The 22622-nt window shown below is 31.3% G+C and overlaps 2 protein-coding genes across 3 annotated transcripts; one reads left to right on the forward strand and one right to left on the reverse strand.

Moving 5' to 3' along the window:
* The first annotated feature begins 10824 nt into the window (after positions 1-10824).
* LOC139856168 (probable catabolite repression protein creC) lies at positions 10825-14604 on the forward strand. 2 transcript variants are annotated; one of them, XM_071845416.1, is made up of 11 exons: positions 10825-11181; positions 11753-12073; positions 12167-12275; positions 12358-12451; positions 12552-12639; positions 12749-12826; positions 12926-13019; positions 13116-13203; positions 13296-13401; positions 13834-13935; positions 14014-14604. In XM_071845416.1, the coding sequence occupies exons 1-11, from the start codon at positions 10969-10971 to the stop codon at positions 14386-14388; spliced, it is 1668 nt and encodes a 555-aa protein (XP_071701517.1). In that variant the 5' UTR covers positions 10825-10968; the 3' UTR covers positions 14389-14604. The 2 variants fall into 2 exon arrangements, with proteins under 2 accessions (XP_071701517.1, XP_071701518.1); XM_071845417.1 differs by having other exon boundaries at positions 13846-13935; positions 14014-14600.
* A 157-nt stretch (positions 14605-14761) lies between these two features.
* Positions 14762-18302, reverse strand: LOC139856169 (probable E3 ubiquitin-protein ligase LUL2). Its single transcript, XM_071845418.1, has 3 exons — positions 17503-18302; positions 16109-16604; positions 14762-15215 (listed from the first exon to the last, which is right to left on the reverse strand). Exons 1-3 carry the CDS (start codon positions 17994-17996, stop codon positions 15099-15101), a joined length of 1107 nt encoding a protein of 368 aa, XP_071701519.1. The 5' UTR covers positions 17997-18302; the 3' UTR covers positions 14762-15098.
* Positions 18303-22622: the final 4320 nt, after the last annotated feature.

The raw sequence follows: 22622 nt of genomic DNA on the forward strand, positions 1-22622 counted from the left end.
TTATCGTATCGTTCATTATAAATATCCTTCATATTTCTGGAGATATTTTTGTAACTATTCTTATCTGAAATCATTAATCTCTTCGTGCTATCAGTATTACATCATATAGAAACTGTTAGTATTTATATTCTGTAAACTTGCGAGCTTAAAATGTGAATGTTATTGAAGTAATGTTGGAAATTGATGCATGAGTTAGTATAATATAATGACACTTGATCAACGTGATTATATTACAGTAAGTCATGCTGAGTTTCTAATGGAATGTGATAATTCATAGATCATAACGTTATCATGTGCCATGTTACATAACTCTTTCATTCTGCTTAACTTCTGAACATATCAAGAAAAATATGTTCTTGATAGTTCTATTCTCAGTGATTCCGGTAATTTAACCAATCAAATTGTGCTATCACGTTCCTTTCTGCTTAGAACGTTATGATCAATCAAAACGCTATATCTATGAATTCTGGACCATTATTCGCTTGACTTGAATTCGGGAAGAGAAAAACAAGAGCAAGGAGCTCCGAAACATAATAAGGAATTTAAATCCGATCACAAACACAGAAATCACAAACCGTATACATCAATGTGTATAGCAACATAAAGACACGGGAGAATTAAAAGCACTATAACCCCAAGAGTAAAATAGAAGTAAGCAGATTCCTCGGGTGGAAGTTGGAAAAGGAGAATGATTGTTACGATATAAGGATAAGGACAAGGATTGGAACTGGATTAAGCATTTCCACAATCTTTTGGATGTATGAACTAAGGAAGAGAGTATGGGAATGGCGAGAATAATGGAACGGAAGAGCTTAATTTATAATGGAAATATCAGACAGAGTAATCGAGGCAGATCACCGTATTTAATTATAGAGATCTTAATTTCCTTACTCGCTGAAGAATCAAATCTTTTAGATTTCGAAGATTTTCTCTAAATCCCTTGAATTCCGGAATTCAACCAAGGCAACGTCAAAAGTTAAAACGAAACTTCATTTATTCATTTCACACTTTTGTAATAGCTTCACTCGTACGCTTCGAGTAATCGAATCGTTTTATCTAAATTATTCAATAATGATAAAACTCTATTTATCAGCTCATATTCGTCAGGAAAACATATTTATTGTTAGCCATGACGACCTCACTCAAATTTCGGGACGAAATTTCTTTAACGGGTAGGTACTGTGATGACCCGAGAATTTCTGACCAAATTTAAACTTTAATCTTTATATGAATCCGACACGATAAGCAAAGTCTGTAATGATAAGTCTCGAAAGTTTTGGAATTATATTTATGTAATCAATTACCCTTTTGACTATGCTCGACGATTCACGAACAACTATGTGTACATTGATATGTATAGATAATATATAGTTATAATAATTGAAAACGTTTTCCAATATATTGAAACATGATTATTAAAACCTCTTTGTTCAAATAACGTGAGTTGGATTATTGATTGTTGGATACATAAATAATTGGCAACGTGTATTTAAAACGTGTCTATGAATAAAGAATATATATATAGTTCAAATTAGTTAACTAAACAGTATTAACATTTGTTTATTTGATTCAATTGATATTTAGATACGGTAATTAGAATGTTTGAAAAATTAAAATAAACGTTGACGCATAATGGAATTATATCAAATTAAGTTATAAAGTGTAAAAGTTATGTGATATAATAAATTCTATTACTTAAACGATTTTAAATTATAAACTTTGAAATAAAATTTATTTTAAAAAAATAAAATAAAATATTACATTACTAAATAAATATTACTATTATATATAAATTTATAGTTCTAAATGATTGTATATATATAGATACATAAAGTATATAGAACATAACTATCAATTAATTTTAACACTAGTTTGTCATCTTCTATAATATTAAACAAGTTAATAACAAACAGTTATATATAAATAATTGTAAATTAATGTATATGTATTATATTATATATAATTTCTATATAAAATTATTATATGTATATTGTAAATATTTTATGTAAAAAAAAATTATAATACCTATTCTCTTTATTTATTACTTATTCAGTTATAAGAAATATTATTAATTATTAATAGTATCATTATTAAAGTAAATATAAATAATATTATTATTTATATATTGTATTATAAAATAGATATTAAAAAAATAATAATAATAATAATAAAGCAGATCTACTATCTATATATCTGTATCCCGTTTACTTTTCTTTTTTTCCTGTAAACCCGTGAACCAATCAATCTCCATATCCACTACAAAAACGCACTCAATTAAATTGTTTATGCTGCAAATTCGTCATGTATTATTAACATTTTTTTTCTTCGTTCATATCACTGCAAATCGAAAGAAAAGCAATCAAACAGATTTTTTTTTATTTCTCTGTTCGAGTTCATACAACCCTTTATGCTCTTAATTCGAAAACGAATCCATCTTAAAAATCTAAAAGTGCAGTTGTGATAGAAATCCTCTAGTGAAGCTATCTGCAAAACCTCACTTTCCAATTCTTCAAAACAAAAACGAATTTTACGAGTCAAAGATAAATTCTAAAAAGTCAATATTTATGTCCATCACAAAATTTGAGTTCAAATCGATGTTACAGGTACAATTGAGATTACAGATAGTTTTTAGGAGTAATTTGAAATCTTTTTCATGAAGAAATTTTTATCCAAAACGTTCTCTAAATCGAAATCATCATTTTTTTTTCCTGAGAAACCGCGACTGCAGCATTTTTTTTGTTTTCTGTTATATTATTTTTTTTAACCCATTTAATTACAATTAATTGTTTCTATGTTAGATATTAAATATGAAAATCGGTTTTGTAAGTGTTGTTAGGATTGGAGTCGTGTGATTGAGGGAAGAAGAAGGAGAAGGAGTCAGGAACATTAGGGGTTAAATATTAATGAGTTTGTAATATTTCAGAAAAATGGAAATTGCTTGAATGGTTATGGGTGTTAGTGGGATTGCGAGAGATCGGGGGTTCGAGCCCGGTTCAGGGCAGTTTTATTTTTTTTAGAAAGCTTTATAAAGGTAGATTTCATTTATTATTATTATTATTATTATTATTGTTATTATTATTATTATTACTATTATTATTATTATTGTTACATTAATATTATTATTGTAAATTGTAAATGTTAATGATAACATTATGATATATGAAATTAGTATGATAGGTAATATTAACTTGAAATACAAAAATGAAATGATAATATGAATATGGTTGTAAATAAAAGATAAGTATAAAGATGTGAGTATGAATATATGTATGTACATATGATAAGTAATACGGCTAATACATAAAGTTTACAATATAATATGAAATACTCTGATAAGTTAGCTTGAGGATTAGAATTTACGATGATTAAAAATGTATAGCCACACGTAACATAAATATATACACATATATATATATATATATATATATATATATATATATATATATATATATATATATATATATATATATATATATGTATAGAAAAATCATAAAAGTTTAAACTTTAATATGAGTATTACTATGAATCTACTTTTGATATATACCGACTATTATTAATTTAAGGTGTAAATATTAATTATATATAAATTATGCATATATTAAAGTACAAAATATATTACAACCATAAATGAGAATTTTGTATAAAATAAATATATAGCTTAATATAGATTAATGAAACATTAGTAATATTATATATAAGTTTTAATAATCATATTAACAAATTATATATAAATATTCATATATAACAACTTAAGTATTTTAATATAATACAAACCAAAAATATATTAATATAACTATATAGATATTAATTATTTGATATATATACACAAATTAAATATATTATATATAAATTAGGATATAATAAATAAATTATTCGATTACAGGTATATGTTTTAATATATATACAAATGATATAGGTTCGTGAATCCGAGGCCAACCCTGCATTGTTCAATATTGTCATACGTATTTTTACTACAAAATACATTAGGTGAGTTTCATTATTCCCCTTTTAAATGCTTTCGCAATATATATTTTTGGGACTGAGAATACATGCGCTGTTTTTATAACTGTTTTACGAAATAGACACAAGTAATTGAAACTACATTATATGGTTGAATGATCGAAATCGAATATGCCCCTTTTTATTAAGTCTGGTAATCTAAGAATTAGAGAACAGACACCCTAATTGACGCGAACTCTAAAGATAGATCTATCGGGCCCAACAAGCCCTATCCAAAGTACCGGATGCTTTAGTACTTCAAAATTTATATCATGTCCAATGGAGGATCTCGGAATGATGGGGATATTCTTATATACATCTTGTGAATGTCGGTTACCAGGTGTTCAATCCATACGATGATATTTTGTCTCTATGCATGGGACGTATGTTTATGAGAAATGGAAATATGAAATCTTGTGGTCTATTAAATTTATGAACTGATTATTTATGATAAACTAATGAACTCACCAACCTTTTGGTTGACACTTGAAAGCATGTTTATTCTCAGGTACGAAAGAAATCTTCCGCTGTGCATTTGCTCATTTTATAGATATTACTTGGAGTCATTCATGGCATATTTCAAAAGACGTTGCATTCGAGTCGTCGAGTTCATCAAGATTATTATTAAGTCAATTATAGTTGGATATATTATGAAATAGTATGCATGCCTGTCAACTTTCGATGTAATGAAAGATTGTCTTTTCAAAAACGAATGCAATGTTTGTAAAATGTATCATATAGAGGTCAAGTACCTCGCGATGTAATCAACTGTTGTGAATCGTTTATAATCGATATGGACTTCGTCCGGATGGATTAGGACGGGTCTTCACAGTTATTATATACTCTGTTGGGGTGTTAATAAATTGAAAACATAACAGAAAATAAGAACACAGTCTTTACTCTCTGTTCGTCACACTTTAAATCGAAAGCTCAAAATCGGTTCTTTAGTCAAAATCTAAAAATGCCAAAGTGTTAGGAATCAAATAGTTAATCTACCTGCAAAATTTCAAACACCAATTCTTTTTATCAAGTTCGAATTTTGAAGTCAAAGATATATTTCAAAAAGTCAAAATTTTTATTCTTCGCGAAATTAGAATTCGTTGTGATGTTTCAGGTTCAATTTAGGATTTGAAAAGTTTCTATGTGTGATTTTCTACCTAATTCATGTAGTAATTTTGGTCTAAAACGTTCTTAATTTTAAAATTGTGATTTGAGTTCTTCATATTGTTCGTGGACTGCTGCTGCTGTTCTATTTCAATTTTTTTTCTGTTAATCAAAGGTACCAGTCATCAATTGTTTCTAATCCACTTTCACACCATAATTCAAACTTTGGATTAGCCGTTTATAAATTTGCTTCGGTCTGTTTCTGATTATAGTTATGAAGAAGATGAAAAATAGACAGAAGTAACATCACCATCAGCCCGTAGTATGATATTGTCCGCTTTGGACACAAGCCGATCACCGACGGGCTACCCGCACACGAGTACAACCCCGGATCGCACTTCTACCTCACGAATTTGCTTCTCGGGTAAACACCCTCAAAACGCGTCATACCAGAAGAGGTATCCACACCCTTATAAGGAGTGCTTTGTTTTCCTCTCCCACCGATGTGGGACGAGTCTGTTACAACTCTCCCCCCTTCGGGACACTGCGTCCCCGCAGTGCACATCGATGCAGGCCCCAGCTCTGATACCATAAGTAACATCACCATCAGCCCGTAGTATGATATTGTTCGCTTTGGACACAAGCCGATCACCGACGGGCTACCCGCACACGAGTACAACCCCGGATCGCACTTCTACCTCACGGATTTGCTTCTCGGGTAAACACCCTCAAAACGCGTCATACCAGAAGAGGTATCCACACCCTTATAAGGAGTGCTTTGTTTTCCTCTCCCACCGATGTGGGACGAGTCTGTTACAACAGACGGGTTTAATAGATTTAGGTTAAGAAATAGAGCAGAAAAATGAAACAGATCAGTTCGTCAGGGTTGTTTGATGTGAGCGGGAGGTCTCGGATTCGAGCCCGGTTCGGGGTTTTTTTTTCTAGGAAAGCTTATTTGAGGTAGTTTTTATTTTCCTTATTTTTGATTATTATTGTTATTATTACTTTTATTATTATTGTTATTATTATTAATTATGTTAATATTATTGTGTTATTATCACTAATACTAATGTTATGAGTATTATTATCATTAACAAAACTAATATTGTTATTATTATCATCGTTATTATTATTATGATAATGATAATTGTTATTACTCCTAATATTTAAAAATATCATTATTTTAATTAAATTAAGAGTATTATCAATTTCGTTAACATTAGTATAAGTATCATAATTACAATTAGGATTATTGTTATTATTATTATTATTATTGATATTATTAGTATTACAATTATTATTATTACAAATATTATAATTATATTTAGAAGTATTAGAAACATTAATTATCATTAATATCTTTATAAGTAAGATTATTATAAATTTTGTCATTTTAGTATTATTATTATTAATATGATTATGATTAATATTAATATTAGTATCACTTTTGTAACTATTAGTATTATTAATCTTATAATTAGATAAAAGTATCATTATTAATAATATCATTATTATTATTAAAATTATCATTTTTAATAAAGTTATTATTAGTATTATTATTATTCTTAGTAAATCATTAATATCAAAACCATCATTTTTAAACAAATAAATATTTTGTATATAAAACATACTTATTACACATACTACAATTATATTAATAAGCCATATAACTATATATAAAACATATTAACATTACTTATATAAAAATTTATATACAACAAATTAGGTATTTTTCAGATATAGACATATAACTATATAAATAATAATCATTTTCAAATAGATATACAAACTAAATATATAATATATAAAGTTATAAGATATGAAATTATGCGATTACGAGTATATATTTTAATATATATATATATATATATATATATATATATATATATATATATATATATATATATATATATATATATATATATATATATATATATATATATATATATATATATATATATATACGAATGATATAGGTTCGTGAATCCAAGGCCAACCCTGCAATGTTCAGTATCGTCGTGTGAATATTTTTACTACAAAATATCGTATCGTGAGTTTCATTTGCTCCTTTTTTAAATGATTTTGCAATATATATTTTTGGGACTGAGAATACATGCGCTGCTTTTATAAATGTTTTACGAAATAGACACAAGTAATCGAAATTACATTCTATGGTTGGATTATCGAAATCGAATATCGCCCTTCAAGTCTGGTAACCTAAGAATTAGGGAAATGGCCCCTAATTGACGCGAATCCTAAAGATAGATCTATTGGGCCTAACAACCCCCATTCATGTCTATGGATGGCTTTAGTACTTCGAGATTATTATTATACAGACGACGATGTCTGTGGGGATATTCTATGCATTATGGTTAATGTCGGTTACCAGGTGTTCAATCCATATGAATGATTTTTATGCAGATGGCTATATGCATGCATGATATTTATGAGGAATGAAAATATGAAATCTTGTGGTCTATTAAAAATGATGTAAATGAATATTGATGATAAACTAATGAACTCACCGACCTTTTGGTTGACACTTGAAAGCATGTTTATTCTCAGGTATGAAAGAAATCTTTCGCTATGCATTTGCTCATTTTAGAGATATTACTTGGAGTCATTCATGATATATTTCAAAAGACGTTGCATTCGAGTCGTTGAGTTCATCAAGATTATTATTAAGTCAATTATAGTTGGATATATTATGAAATGGTATGCATGTCGTCAACTTTCGATGTAATGAAAGTTTGTCTTTTAAAAACGAATGCAATGTTTGTAAAATGTATCATATAGAGGTCAAATACCTCGCAATGAAATCAATTATTATGTAACGTTTATAATCGATATGAACGGGGCATTTCATGGAACATTATCAAACGGTTGAGGTTTATACCTGGGAATAATATTGATGTTCAACTCTTTTTTGGCGAACCCTATAAACAAAGGGCGTCCATGGAGTGATTTACCTTTCATAACTTCAAGGGCATGAGCGGCTTGATCCATATTTTGAAATTTGATGAAAGCAAAAGACCTAAATTGTTTCCATGAAATTCCTGTAATTGTCCTGAAACTGCACATCGTGTCTTTAATAATGTTTGGGTTGATGGTTAATGCTAGGTTACCAAAAAAAAAGGAGTGTTTTCTTTGGAGAGGATTGATTTGTGTTTTGTGGTTTTGATGAATTTTGTTCTTTGAATTATGGATTTTTAGTTAAAGGAATTGAGTTGGGGATTGTTGGTTTGAAATTTGGGTGTTTGTGATGAATGGATTCGGAGAGAATTTTGGGAGTCATTTTTTTCCTTTATGCAGTGAAGTTGTTGAAGGGTGTCGTTGATGCATAATAGGGATGGTATCGGTAACAGTATCATATTGAACTGCATAGTACAGATATCAATAAAAGACCACACCCTTTTTCTGAATGACATGCCGAAATCGGTACTAATACCATATAGTACTGAAATTTTACGTGTTTAATAAAACTTCACTTGATTGTTAACTCATTAACTTGACTCAAAACTCATAAAGCAGCTAAACAGCTAAACTGACCCTTAATTTGCATGCACATGTTGTGATCTCATTAATATGCACATATTGCATATTTCATTTAGTAGTTCATCTACTACATAATTGAGACTTGTCTAATAAGTAATAAGGAGAGCAAAAAGACCGGTAAAACTCTTAAAATACTTCAGAAAAAGCAAAATATATGTTTTTTCTTCGAATATGAAAAGATAGTAATTTTTTAAACATTGTATGTTTTTCTTTAACATGACCCATATTACATAATGCTTCATGACCCTTATTTCGGTTTTGGGAGTACGGGTATCAAAAAGCATAGTCCCAAAACCGTTTTTGTGTAAATTAGGAACTGATACCACTATCCAATGCCATTAGTACATTATCTCAGTATTGGTACCAGTATAATATTTCGACACGGGTAAAGTATAGGTATCATATCGATTTCTTCGGTAATTTTTCTCATCCCTAATGCATAAAGCCTCCTAAATCATCTGATTAATATAAATGAATTTATGTTAAGAACATAACACGGAAAATTGAATATTATCTTTAATCTTTAATAAATATAATATCACAATTATTATTATTATATTTAATAAATTTAGTTATTATTTCAGAAAATACTCTATGAAAGGTGATTCGTAATCCATCGTATTATTGTTATATACCATCCCAACAATTTGTTTGGATTATTTTACTCTTCTAGTAACTACCTTCATCAAGTAAAGTAATTTCATCAAGAATAAAGCCGTAAAGATTTTATTTTAGTGATATATGATAAAAGAAAATGGTGTTTATTATTTTAGTCTTGTATAAAAAATATAATGTACAAAAATGTTTTAGATTAATCAGAACCGCCTCATATTATATTATATTGAAACATTTTAAAATGGAATAGTGGACAATAGATATGAGACGGAGGGAATAGTTAATTTTCAAATGATTTTTTGAACAATATTGAATGAAAGCATCGTGATTATGGATGGCGCTCGCGGGTAACAGGCACGGGTTCTATATACCCGCGACCCGCCCGTCGGGTTGTTTTTTTTGCTCGTTGAGACCCATTACCCGCCCGCGGGAAAAAAAGCTTCGCCCATGCTCGTGATTTGCGGATACCCATAACCTGCGGCTTTAGCCGCGAGTATTAATAATATAAAATTTCGTTAAATTTACTTTAGAAAAGTTAGATAATTTTATTAAATATGAACTATATTTACAAGCTACATGTTTAAAATGACGTGAAAATCAAGTTTTTTACTTATATATGTAATATTATATTTTTAATCATTACTCCGTATTATATTATAAGGAAAATCATTTTTTAATTTGATAATTGTATGTATAAACTCGTGGTTAAATTAAAAAGTCTCATGAATTAGCAGATCGGATTTTACCCGCGATGGCTAGTATGTACCCCTGACCCGCCCGCGGGTATAATTTTTTACCCGTACTCGTGCTTGCGGGTAGGATTTAATGATTTTACTCGCCCATCACGGATCGGGTACTTGCGGGTCACGAGTTTTTTCTCGCCCATTGGCATCCCTATGATGTGATTTTATTTGAATTTGGATTTCGTTGGGTATTAAATTTGCATTTAGTTTGTGATTTTGATTTAAAGTTGGTTACGGTTTATTATTGCAGGGATGAAGATGAAGATGACTTTTTTAGAAAAAATATAAAAAAACAAAAGTGCCATCAAGTGATAAATAAGCGTTTGACACATGACTAGATTTAACAAAGAAACTTAACAATCTTTTGACGGATGAAGGATCCATGTTAAAAGTTGTACAAATCAAGGGATTATTAATGCAAAAAAAATCTATAGATTATGCGTACAATTTAGAGTAAACCACATACGTATACGATCCGCATTATTTATTTACGAGAAAATTGGGCGGTTGGTTCATGTAGTTTACATGAAATGTAGTTTACATGAAATGAGGTGTTTGGTCCCTGAACTTTATTTTCGTGGTTGTTGGTCCCTGTGATTTTCAAAACACGTGTAATTGGTCCTTGACAGGGACCAACAACTCCGAAAATGAAAGTTCAAAACAGGTGTAGTTGGTCCTGTCAGGGACCAACCACACGTGTTTTAAAAATCACAGGGACCAACCATCGTTATCATTATCTTCCTTACACGAGTTCCACTTTTATTTTAATTTAGTTTTCACTTTCATAATCATCTGTCCCATACATAAATCCGACTCACTCACCTGATCATCATCATCACCATTATATCATTCAAATTCATTCTTTGACCTTATAAACACAATTTATAAACCCTAATTATATTCCCTTTTATAAAACTATTTCACACAATGATAAAACCACTAATTCCCAACAATGTTCATTACCTCCACAAGTAATCCAATGACGTCATCAGCCTCTAACAACTACAACACCGCCTGTACCACTGGTACATCCGGCTCCGGCGGACAACAACCGGCCGGATTGAAAACCTATTTTAAAACACCGGAAGGAAGATATAAACTTAAATATGAGAAATCACATCCTACCGGCTTCCTTCACTACGCTCATGGCAAATCAGTTACTCAGGTAAGTAATCAATTTCTAGGGTTTTATTTAATTTTTTTTATTTACATCAATTCTGTTAATCAATTATATTTTGCTTAATTTTGTGGTGAGGTTATTTTTTCAGTAGCTTAATTAGATGAATTGCTGGATTGCATCATTACTTTTGTGTTTGATTGTGCTTATTAATTAATAATATCTTGAAATTATGGAAATTGAGTCTGGATCACATTAGAACTAATTTTTTTTGGTAAGAACAGTATGAACTGAAATCATAAGCTTTAATGTTTTAGGTAATGTATGTGATCATTATACATTAAAGAAAGTTGAAAGAATGCATAGATAAACCGATTCATCGCAAATGCATAGGCCTTTCAGTACATCTAGTTATATTTCGCTAAATACGATATTGTCAACTTCAAGGCTTCAGATTTCAGTCAAAGTTGTTAAAAATGTGAATTTGTCAACTTACATAACTTAAATATTTCTGAATATTTAATTTCTATTGAAACCCTTTCATAATTATATAAGCATTAAGATGATTGAACTATTTGTTTTAACTGTGAGCTTTGTTTCTTTGTAATGTGGATACCAGGTGACTTTGGCATGTGTCAAGGAGAAATCTACAGTGTCATTGCCATCATCATCGTCGTCGTTAAGTTTAGGTGTTGGGAGTGGGGTCCGTTCAGCAGCTGCAAAGTTATTAGGAGGAAATGGGAGTAAGACGCTTGGTATTGTTGGTGGGAATGGTGGAAGTAGTAAGTTATTGAGTGGGACCAGTAAAGTAGGGTTATCGGGTACTTCAAATACTAATAGTTACTCTAATAATAATATAAACTTTGATGGGAAGGGGACTTACTTGGTGTTTAATGTTGGTGATGCTATTTTCATCAGTGATTTGAGTTCACAGGATAAGGTAATCTAATGTCATTGTGATAAAATAAGGGGTAAATAGGTAATTTATTAATCTATTAAGCTGAAATATGAGAACCTTTAACATTATGTGCAGGATCCAATAAAGTCTATACATTTTAGCAATTCAAATCCCATTTCTCATGCCTTTAATCCGGATGCTCGAGATGGACATGATTTACTCATTGGATTGAATTGTGGAGACGGTATACATATCTGCTGTAAATAATTATGTCATTTTATTTTTCAAAATAATTATTAATTTACATTTATTTTGTGAATTTGTAGTTTATTCAGTCTCATTAAGACTACAATTACAAGATATTGGAAAAAAGCTTGTTGGAGCCCAGCATTATAACAAAGATGGATGTGTAAATAACAGGCAACACCAAAAGTTCTTTGATTGTTTATATTGTATCATGTTCTATTCTATGTTCTTGTCTGATAATGTAAATTATAATATTATTTTTTTCTTTTTACAGTCGTTGCACTAGTATTGCGTGGGTTCCTAATGGCGATGGCACATTTGTGGTTGCACATGCAGATGGTAATATGTACGTATATGAAAAGGCAAGTTTTTTTTTTTTTTTTTTTTTTTGAAATAAATAGCTTATACAATTTTAGTTACATTACATATATTCACTTGTTTAATAATAAAAACACACTTTTTATTTTACAGTTTAAAGAAGGTGATCCTTCTTTTCCTGCTATCAAGGATCCAACTCAATTTTCTGTTTCACATGCACGCTACAGTAAGGTACTTATACACTTATATACACAGACTAGTTTTTATGGTTCATATGTATATACTTATATATATATACTTATATATAATTATATAAACTCACTTTTGCAGAATCCAATTGCTCGATGGCATATATGCCAGGGTTCGATAAACAGCATCACATTTTCAGGTGATGGTGCATATATTGCGACTGTTGGAAGGGATGGTAAAATACCTTTCTTAGTTTCTTGTAAATATTGGGCGCTTTTTTATCTTTTAATTTAATCATTTATATTTTCAATTTTCAATGCAAACATGAAAGGTTATCTTCGAGTGTTTGACTTCAAGACTGAACAACTCGTATGTGGGGGTAAAAGCTATTATGGTGCTTTATTATGTTGCTCTTGGAGGTGAGTGTCTTGGATTGAACAATAATATTCTCTTTATTTTTTTTAGTCTTATTATATTGTTATTAAATTAATTATTAATTTTTTAATGACAGCATGGATGGAAAGTACATATTAACTGGAGGTGAAGATGACTTGGTTCAGGTGTGGAGTATGGAAGAACGTAAAGTTGTTGCATGGGGTGAAGGGCATAGTTCATGGGTAAGTGCTCATAATAATTCACTTAGGGTGTGTTTGATTGCCTCTTAATTGAATGGTTCAACACTAAATGAATGTTTGAATGAATGTTGAACCGTTAACATTCAGTTTTGAACAAATGATGCTGAACCATTTAGCAATATGTTTTTAACCATTCAGAGTTGCAATACTCTCAACCATTCAACACGTCCATTTCCTTTCATATCATCCTAATATTATATCTAGAACACTCATCAAACATATAAAAGGTTAATAAATTATTTTTACATCATTCATATAGTTCATTTAGAATGATTATTAAACAACTTATTCTCGTTCAGAATTAAATTCAATCAGAACCTTCGAATCATTCTGATTTTGAATCATTCGGCCCTTAATAATTCTGTTTTACCAAAACTTATATAGGGTTGTTTTTTTGGGTCCTTATGTTTTCAGCTACGGTTTCAGGTGAGCGGTGTTGCGTTTGACTCGTACTGGTCAGCTCCAAATACCGATGATGCTGAAAATGTTGTATACCGATTCGGTTCAGTTGGTCAGGTATACTGGAACTATAGTTGAAAAGTACAATCTTTTTTATATGGTCAAGACATATTAACATAATATAGTTTTGTGCAGGACACACAATTGTTACTGTGGGACCTGGAAATGAATGAGATAGTGGTGCCATTACGTCGTGCTGCAGGTGGTTCACCCACGTTCAGTACTGGAAGCCAGTCTGCTCATTGGGACAACGGTGGCCCTGTTGGTGGGTTACAACCTGCACCAAGCATGCGAGACGTTCCAATCATATCCCCTTTGGTGGTTCATCGTGCTGAGTCAGAACCTCTTTCTGGTTTAATATTCACTCGGGATTCGATATTGACTGTTTGTCGAGAAGGCCATATAAAAATTTGGACCAGGCCAACTTCAGATTCAGAATCTGTTTCGGATTTAAATTTGAACGAGAAGCCTTTCAAAGTGGGAACCATTAGTAGTAACATCAGACAATGATTCTGAGGTCATTTTTTGTAATGGTGAGAGTTGTGGAAGCAAATTAGGTGTTTTGTGCAGGTAATAGACTAACCAACTATAGATGTTGCTGTGACCAGAACACTATTATTATTATTACTTGTAAGTATGAAAAAGAGATGAATAATAACCAACTTTAATCAATAATTCAAGTCTCTTATTTGAATAATCATTTTGTTTCAAATTGAATATTGAATTGAATAATCTAATACCCTTGATGAAATTACAATCTACTGTCACATTATTCACACTTGCTGGAATCGTACGCTTTTCAATTTTTATACTTTATTACAGTACTTGTTAGTTATTAGAAGCTGTAAACATATCAACATAACGCAACAGAATGAAAGACAGATGTTAAGATAGGAAACACAATCATAACATAACATATTTACACAGTCACTTCAAACATTAATCAGATGAATCGGACGAATGATAACCCAATACATCAATACAACTTTGTATGTTTGCATATTTCAAACCAAGCACCGAAAAACCTTTTGTGCCATCAAGCACCAAACCGATTTACACAAAACTCGCAGGTTTTCGTCATTCAAATGAACTCGAAACCATTGATTTTGGATAATCTCCTTAAATTATTGAAAACCTACAAACAGCTTTCGTGTGTGCCCCAATTTGTTTCCTTTTCATTATGGGACAGAAGCCACGGAAACATTTGCGCAATCTGAAGCTTATTCTTCGGCTCCATTGTTGACCTTAATTTCCAAAAGCCTCTCAACCGGTTGCCGACAAATCGGGCATCGGTTTGTTTGAAACCTCAAGACTTTAGCGCACCCACTGCACATGCACTGAAACCAAACTCAACAATTCATTCATTAGCCATAGAACATGTAATAACCATAAACATTAATAACTGATGTAGTATTTGTCTGTTATCGCTTACTTTAAGAGCAAATAAGCAAACTAAGACACTGATTAAAAAACTAGTTGTCCGCTCATCTTATGACAAATATAAACATTAAACATTATAACTTGTTATTCACTGAGATTCTTAAGCAAACACACACTTCAAAACAAACAACCCCAATCACCCCCTCCCTTAAAACATACGTCTCTTTAAAACAATTAGCAGGTAGTAACATGTTTAATTCTAACTTCTATTTTAAATTAGGATTTTGCTAACGACGGCTCTTAGGGTTGTCGTTGTTAGAAATTGGGGCTGTAATCGATAAATCGATAATCTGATTGGTTCTTGAATTGTGTAATCACTTTCTCAATTAAGTATTTCGACTCCACAAGCCTCGGGTATCACGAAATCCTAATTGGGATAAGACAAAGAGTCCAGGCAAAAAGATTCTAATCAGAGTGTATAGAGAATTTTGGGTGTTTCTGTTAATTCGCGACAGTGTCTAGCCAACTTTTACGGGCGTGCACTCCACACTCTCCGAACTCGTTAAGTATAACCAGCTCACTCTTGCTTCCAAGTTAATCCGAATTAACCAAAAATGTTTGTTAGATGACATTAAAATCACCAACAGTCGTTAATATGCGTTAACTTATTGTATAACAGTTATGATTTAGTTTTTATCTGACATGTTATGAAATTGTACAAGATTCATTAGCGAGTAAACGACAGCCGGGTTGTCGTTAGCAAAATCCGTTATATAAAAATAGGTTTAACACACAAAAGAAACTTAAAAAAGCAATTTACAAAACATCTACAAGATATAAATGAACATACCATGTGACGACAAGGAAGAACGGTGGTGTCTCGAGGTTCCGATAAACAAATAACACATTCTTTACACGGATCATTACCATCAAAATCACCACCACCATCAACCGAATTCCCGATCCCGTAAATCTCTTGCAACTCATATCTTGTTCCATTCACCCACAATATCTGTTTCACTACTCTAACTTTATATTCACCTTTAACTTTTTCAAAAACTGCATTCGTTATCTGGGAATTAGTAACACCGGGATCTTTATTCCCGTCTTCTGATAAACTAGGGGTTGCTTCTGCTTTCACTGACAGAGGATATACACTTGTTTCATTCCCGATTGTTAATTGTGATTCATCGTACGTAGAAAGATCAATTCCCGTTCCCAGTTTTTGTTTAAACTTTTGTCCTAAACCTTCTTGGAAACTTACGGTTATTGGTGGAATCGAGTTTGTTTTATCTGTTGTTAAGTTACAGTCTTCCCCCTCTTTTGCAAAAAAATAGAGGGTAATGCTGCATATGGACATTAAATACGAAATCAAAATATTTAAACGATAAAAATATAACTATTTTAAGAAAAAAAACTAAGCACAAAATGCCTATAAGTACACAAATTCTTTATTTGCACCAATTAACTTGAAACTCACACTTCTATTCATGTTTGCAAGCACAGTTGCGGCGGTTTGGTGACTAGCCCGTCCCGTTCCGCCCAAAAACGTCTAATTATTCGGTCAACGCTGAAGGTCAGGCCAAAGCCGGTTAACGACGGTCAAAGTCGACTTTTTGTCTGGCCTTGTTCTAGTGTAAACAAAATCCCAAGCCCATCTAAAAGTTAACAATTAAGCATGCATATATTTAAGGTGAATCGAACCATCTTCCTTATCTATATGCGGGAATCAGTTTCCTACGCAGTTACGTACTTACATGCACACTTACATTAACAACATCATCACATCCTATTATTCTACAAAATATAATTGAGACCCTTGTCTAACTAAAAACAAGTAAGATCAACATCAAATAGAACTGGATACAAATTAAGTTATAATCTATAACTCATTCAGCACATATAAACCCCTATATATAGACAAACAAAAGATTACCTAATAATACTAGAATTAGGAGTTACCCAAATGATGTAAACATCTACGTCTCCTTTTAACGGAACTAAACCTAAATACAACTCAATCCCTAATCATTTGTTATATAAAATTAATGAATTTACAAATTCTTTCAAACTAAAGAAGCTAAAACTAAACTCATACACCAAGTCAATTTGTAGACAAAGTTAAAAATATAAATTAAACACAAATGAGGTAAGCTTGATTAATAAAGGTCAAAAGCTTAGGGTATTAAACTATTGCAGGTATCATGATATCATAATATATAAAATATTCAATAACATAATTACCTGCAAGCAACAGTGGCATCAAAAGTGAAAGAAACAAGAAACTTTCCAGGGTTTTCATCATCAGCTTCAATCTTTAAAGTTTCTTTTTTTAAATTAACATCATTTCTTATAGTCACTGCTTTTTGATGATCAACATAAGGTGTAGGATGGTGCATCACCGGTGGACAAGCGTACCTCCCACCAACCCACGCCGTCGCAGCTGGGTCCATCATCATTGGCATACGGTGGTGGTGGTGGTCCGGTAATGGCAAGGCCGGCATCGGCGGCGGTCCGTAGTATGCTCCGGTTGGATACTGGTGATATGGGTGAAGGTTATGGGTAGGGTTTGGGTATTGAGGTGGGTATGGTGTGGCAGCGGCAAAAACAACCGGTGGTGGTTGTTGGGGCGGCGGCGGCGGTGGTTGTTGGTGCTGGGTGTGGTGGTTTCCCCGCCGGTTGCTTCCGCCGCTGTTTCTTCTCCGGCCATTGGAATGGTTGCTTCCAACATTTCCCATGATGAAAAAAAAAAAAAAAGTAATCAAGAAAACCCAACACAAAGTTTTAATCTTTTTACAAAAAAATTGATAATTGAATAATGGGTATAGATAAATTGATCGAATGGGTATCAAATTTGTGGAAATCTTAGCAATCAAGAAACCCCAATTTTTTATTTTTATTATTTATTTTTTTTGTGGAGCGTTTCTTGAAATATAATTAAGGAAACCCAATAATTTGGGGAAAGTATTTGTGAGGAATTAGGAATTTTAGGCACCAAATTTGAAGACAGCAAAAGGGGAAAGGGTGTGTGTTTAAGGTGTATGTGTGTGAGAGGGAGTATGTGTGAAATGAATAATATGATGATGATTATTATTGGTTGCGTAAAGAAACAACTACACCACCATGATTTGATTAAAATTGTTTTTTCATCATTTGTCACCTTTTAATTATTGCTTTATGAATCTTTATCATTGTTTATTTGCGAATTCAGTGACTTTGGTCATACCATAAATAAAGTATGAATATAGTTTGTGTTGCCAATGGCCTAAAAGCCTGAAATAGTGGTGTTATTATGTATTGGGTCCGGTTCGTACAGGATAGACTTTCAACAATGAAGCCAAATTTACACAATAGGTATAAAATTCTCAAATTTAGATCGAGTTTCAAAGTCGTATTTATATTTTCATCATAATATATAGTTGTAAGTTGTAACATGTTCTTGTTGTTTGATAATATAAGATGAAACAAAATCATATTACGTACAACTAGCCCACTAGTAGATTTGTGGTGGGTACATTTTTAGATGTAGATATGGTTGGTTTGCCAATTGCAAGGATCAAATAATTCATCATTCTTTGTTCTTCTCTTAAAAGATCCATTATTTTAATGCCAACTAAATAAGTACTATTAATTAATTATAATATAGGATATAAGTTAATATAAATTCAATTAATTGACAATGAAATAATAAAAATTTAACTCTTCGAGTCTTTAAAGTATGTTTACTTTTTTCCGTATTAATTTCTATTTCCATTCGTCTATGTTTGAGGATGAGTTACGCGCACTCCCGCGTCTAGTTCGTGCATATCACGTGCTTGCGCATGCGCACATGATTAAGTTCTACGTTATCCCGCATGCAAATTGGGCGCATAACGCGACTTTGCTTAGCGCGCACGAAACAATTTTATCCTTATTTAACAAATCTTATCTTTAGTAAGTTGTATCCTTTCCTAATTCTAATCGCGTTAGATATGGAACTAATTACTAAGATCTATACTTTATTAAAGATATCTAGGGGTTTCACTATAAATACAAACATGAACCTCATTCATTCGATATCACGTTTTTGAGACTCACCTACGATTATTCAAAAACAACAACTTACGGTTACACGTATTTTCTTCGAACATGAACCCTACGAAACCATTTAAGGCCATTGTTATGGTCAAACCAATCAGGGTCATGAGGGGGCAGGGTGGGGCGCCCGCCCCAGTGGAATCGTAATTTTCAGTAAAAACATTTTGAATTTTTCGATTTTGCCCTAGTGGATTTTTTTGCCCAAAAGTCTTCATATATTGCCCCAAAGTCTCCGTATTTTGCCCAAAAGCCTCCGTATTTTGCCCAAAAACCTTCATATTTTGCCCCAAAAAATTGATACGAAATTCTCCCCCGGTGAAAAAAATTTCTGCTTCGTCATTATACCAGAAGAAACATTAGGAACGATCCAACGGTGTCAGAAGTCCAGAGGTGGAGACAGGGGATACATGTGGATGCTTTGCATCCCCCAACTTTTCAAATAAGCGAATTATAATGTGTTAAAAATTGTATATTAGTTGCTAATATCCCCAAATAATAAACACAAACATCTCTCAAATATTTCATAGTCACGATGTATATATGAAAATTATATGTTGATATCTAATTTTTGTGAAATGCATCCACTATACGTGAATTCTGAATTCGCCTCTCGCCAGAACTCGTAACAACATTCTGGGCATCAACAAATGTAGGATCACCAATATTAAGTTGTCCTCTTTCGCTTTCCATAACAAATTTAGTGTACAATAACTATTATGAGAATATTTTGGACACAAACATTAAGAAAACAAAATCATACAAAGAAAACGTTTAGTGAGAACTTAAACGGCAAAAAAAATACAACAAAACAACTCGAACAAAACATTACCTTTCTAGTTCATGAAGAGTAAAGTCGTTAAGAAAAGAAGACGGTTACTTGTGTCAAAAGAGACGCCCATAAAATGAGAACAAACATCAGACGCTAAACAGTTGAGGAGGCATGAAAACGCAATAATACTAAAGACATAACGCAACATATACAGTCCAGAAAACAAAAAATGGGCTTCAGAAAATTATGGGCTTTACAAAGGAATGGACTGGGTTTGGTTGGTATGCTTAAAACCACACACCGACACTTTTAGCCAATGATATCGCTAAGAAAATACGCTAAATAGTACTCCGTATTTATTAGTATTAACTAGTTTTCGAACCCTCGCTTCGCGTCGGGGGTTCGGTTTTCAATGTATTTTATTGCGTTTAGTTTGTAAAATTATTTCGTGGCTAACGATGATGTCGTTGAAGCGCAACTCGAGTCGAACTAAAAGGTATAACCCGTGAAAGATTTAAATTTTATTTTAATTAACAATATATGTGCATCTCCGCGTTTCGCTATGGAATTGTCGACTTTTAAAAATTTAACTCAAAATCAACGTGTATGAAAAATACCCCAAATATTTAGCGTTTTTTAAAAAGCGTCCGTTTTGCGTATAGTTAGTGACATTGTGTTCCTAAAATTATTTTGAGTTTAACGATGGCATCGGAAAAAGTTAAGTCGTTGCGAGCGAGAGGATATGACCCGTTGAATATTTGGGTGGAGTTTATTTAAGTTTTTTTATGAAAATAGTTATTTGACACTAACCCCCATGTTTGGTGGGTCGTTTTGATGTTTTGAAAAAAGTGAAGGGGGGGTAGAAACCCGTCCTAATCCATCCGGACGAAGTCCATATCGATTATAAACGATTCACAACAGTTGATTACATCGCGAGGTACTTGACCTCTATATGATACATTTTACAAACATTGCATTCGTTTTTGAAAAGACAATCTTTCATTACAACGAAAGTTGACGGCATGCATACCATTTTATAATATATCTAACTATAATTGATTTAATAATAATCTTGATGATCTCAACAACTCGAATGCAACGTCTTTTTGAAATATGTCATGAATGACTCCAAGTAATATCTTTAAAATGAGCAATTACACAGCGAAAGATTTCCTTCGTACCTGAGAATAAACATGCTTTCAAGTGTCAACCAAAAGGTTGGTGAGTTCATTAGTTTAACATAAATAATCATTTCCATCATTTTAATAGACCACAAGATTTCATTTTCAGTTCTCATAAATATACGTCCCATGCATAAAGACAAAAATAAGCATTCATATGGATTGAACACCTGATAACCGACATTCACAATATGCATATAAGAATATCCCCATCATTCCGGGATCCTCCTTCGGACATGATATAAATTTCGAAGTACTAAAGCATCCGGTACTTTGAATGTTGCTTGTTGGGCCCGATAGATCTATCTTTAGGATTCACGTCAATTAGGGTGTCTGTTCCCTAATTCTTAGATTACCAGACTTAATAAAAAGGGGCATATTCGACTTCGATAATTCAACCATAGAATGTAGTTTCGATTACTTGTGTCTATATCGTAAAACATTTATAAAAGCAGCTCATGTATTCTCAGTCCCAAAAATATATATAAAAAGGGAGTAATGAAACTCACCTAATGTATTTTGTAGTAAAAATACATATGACTATATTGAACAATGCAGGGTTGGCCTCGGATTCACGAACCTATATCATATGTATATTTATTAATACACATAATTGTAATCGAATAAATATATATCGATTTACTAGCTATATACTTTATATATATATATATATATATATATATATATATATATATATATATATATATATATATATATATATATATATATATATATATATTTCATATATTCATTTGGTACATAAAAATATTAAGTTTTGCTGTGTTATATGTATTAATTGTATGCATGTATAAATATCATTTGATTTTTAAAGTAGTATTTTAATAATACTAAGATAATACTTTAGGTGATAATAATAATAATGATAATACTAATAATAATGATAATAGTGTTAATAATTCTATATATGATAATATTATTGATAGTTTTTAATAATAATTTCATAATAATGATAATAATAGTAGTTTTTAATAGATTGAATAATTTAATAATACTGGTAGTAATTAATACTTTGTACTTAATAACCATCTTATTACTAATGATAAACTTAATAATAATACTCTTGTTAATAATAATAATAATAATAAGTTTAAAAAAATGATATTAATACTAAGAATAATGTTATTAATAATTAGTGGTGTTACTAAATAACAATATGATAATAGTATTAGTCATAGTTCTTATGTTTACGTAATAATAATGATAATGGTTATAATACTAACATTATTCTTAATTATAACTATAATCATAATAATAATATTAACTAATGCTTTTAGATGGCAAAATTTATAATAATAATTTCATTGGTAATGTTAATA

The sequence above is a fragment of the Rutidosis leptorrhynchoides genome, chromosome 6 (assembly GCF_046630445.1).
Source record: "Rutidosis leptorrhynchoides isolate AG116_Rl617_1_P2 chromosome 6, CSIRO_AGI_Rlap_v1, whole genome shotgun sequence".
NCBI lineage: Eukaryota > Viridiplantae > Streptophyta > Magnoliopsida > Asterales > Asteraceae > Rutidosis > Rutidosis leptorrhynchoides.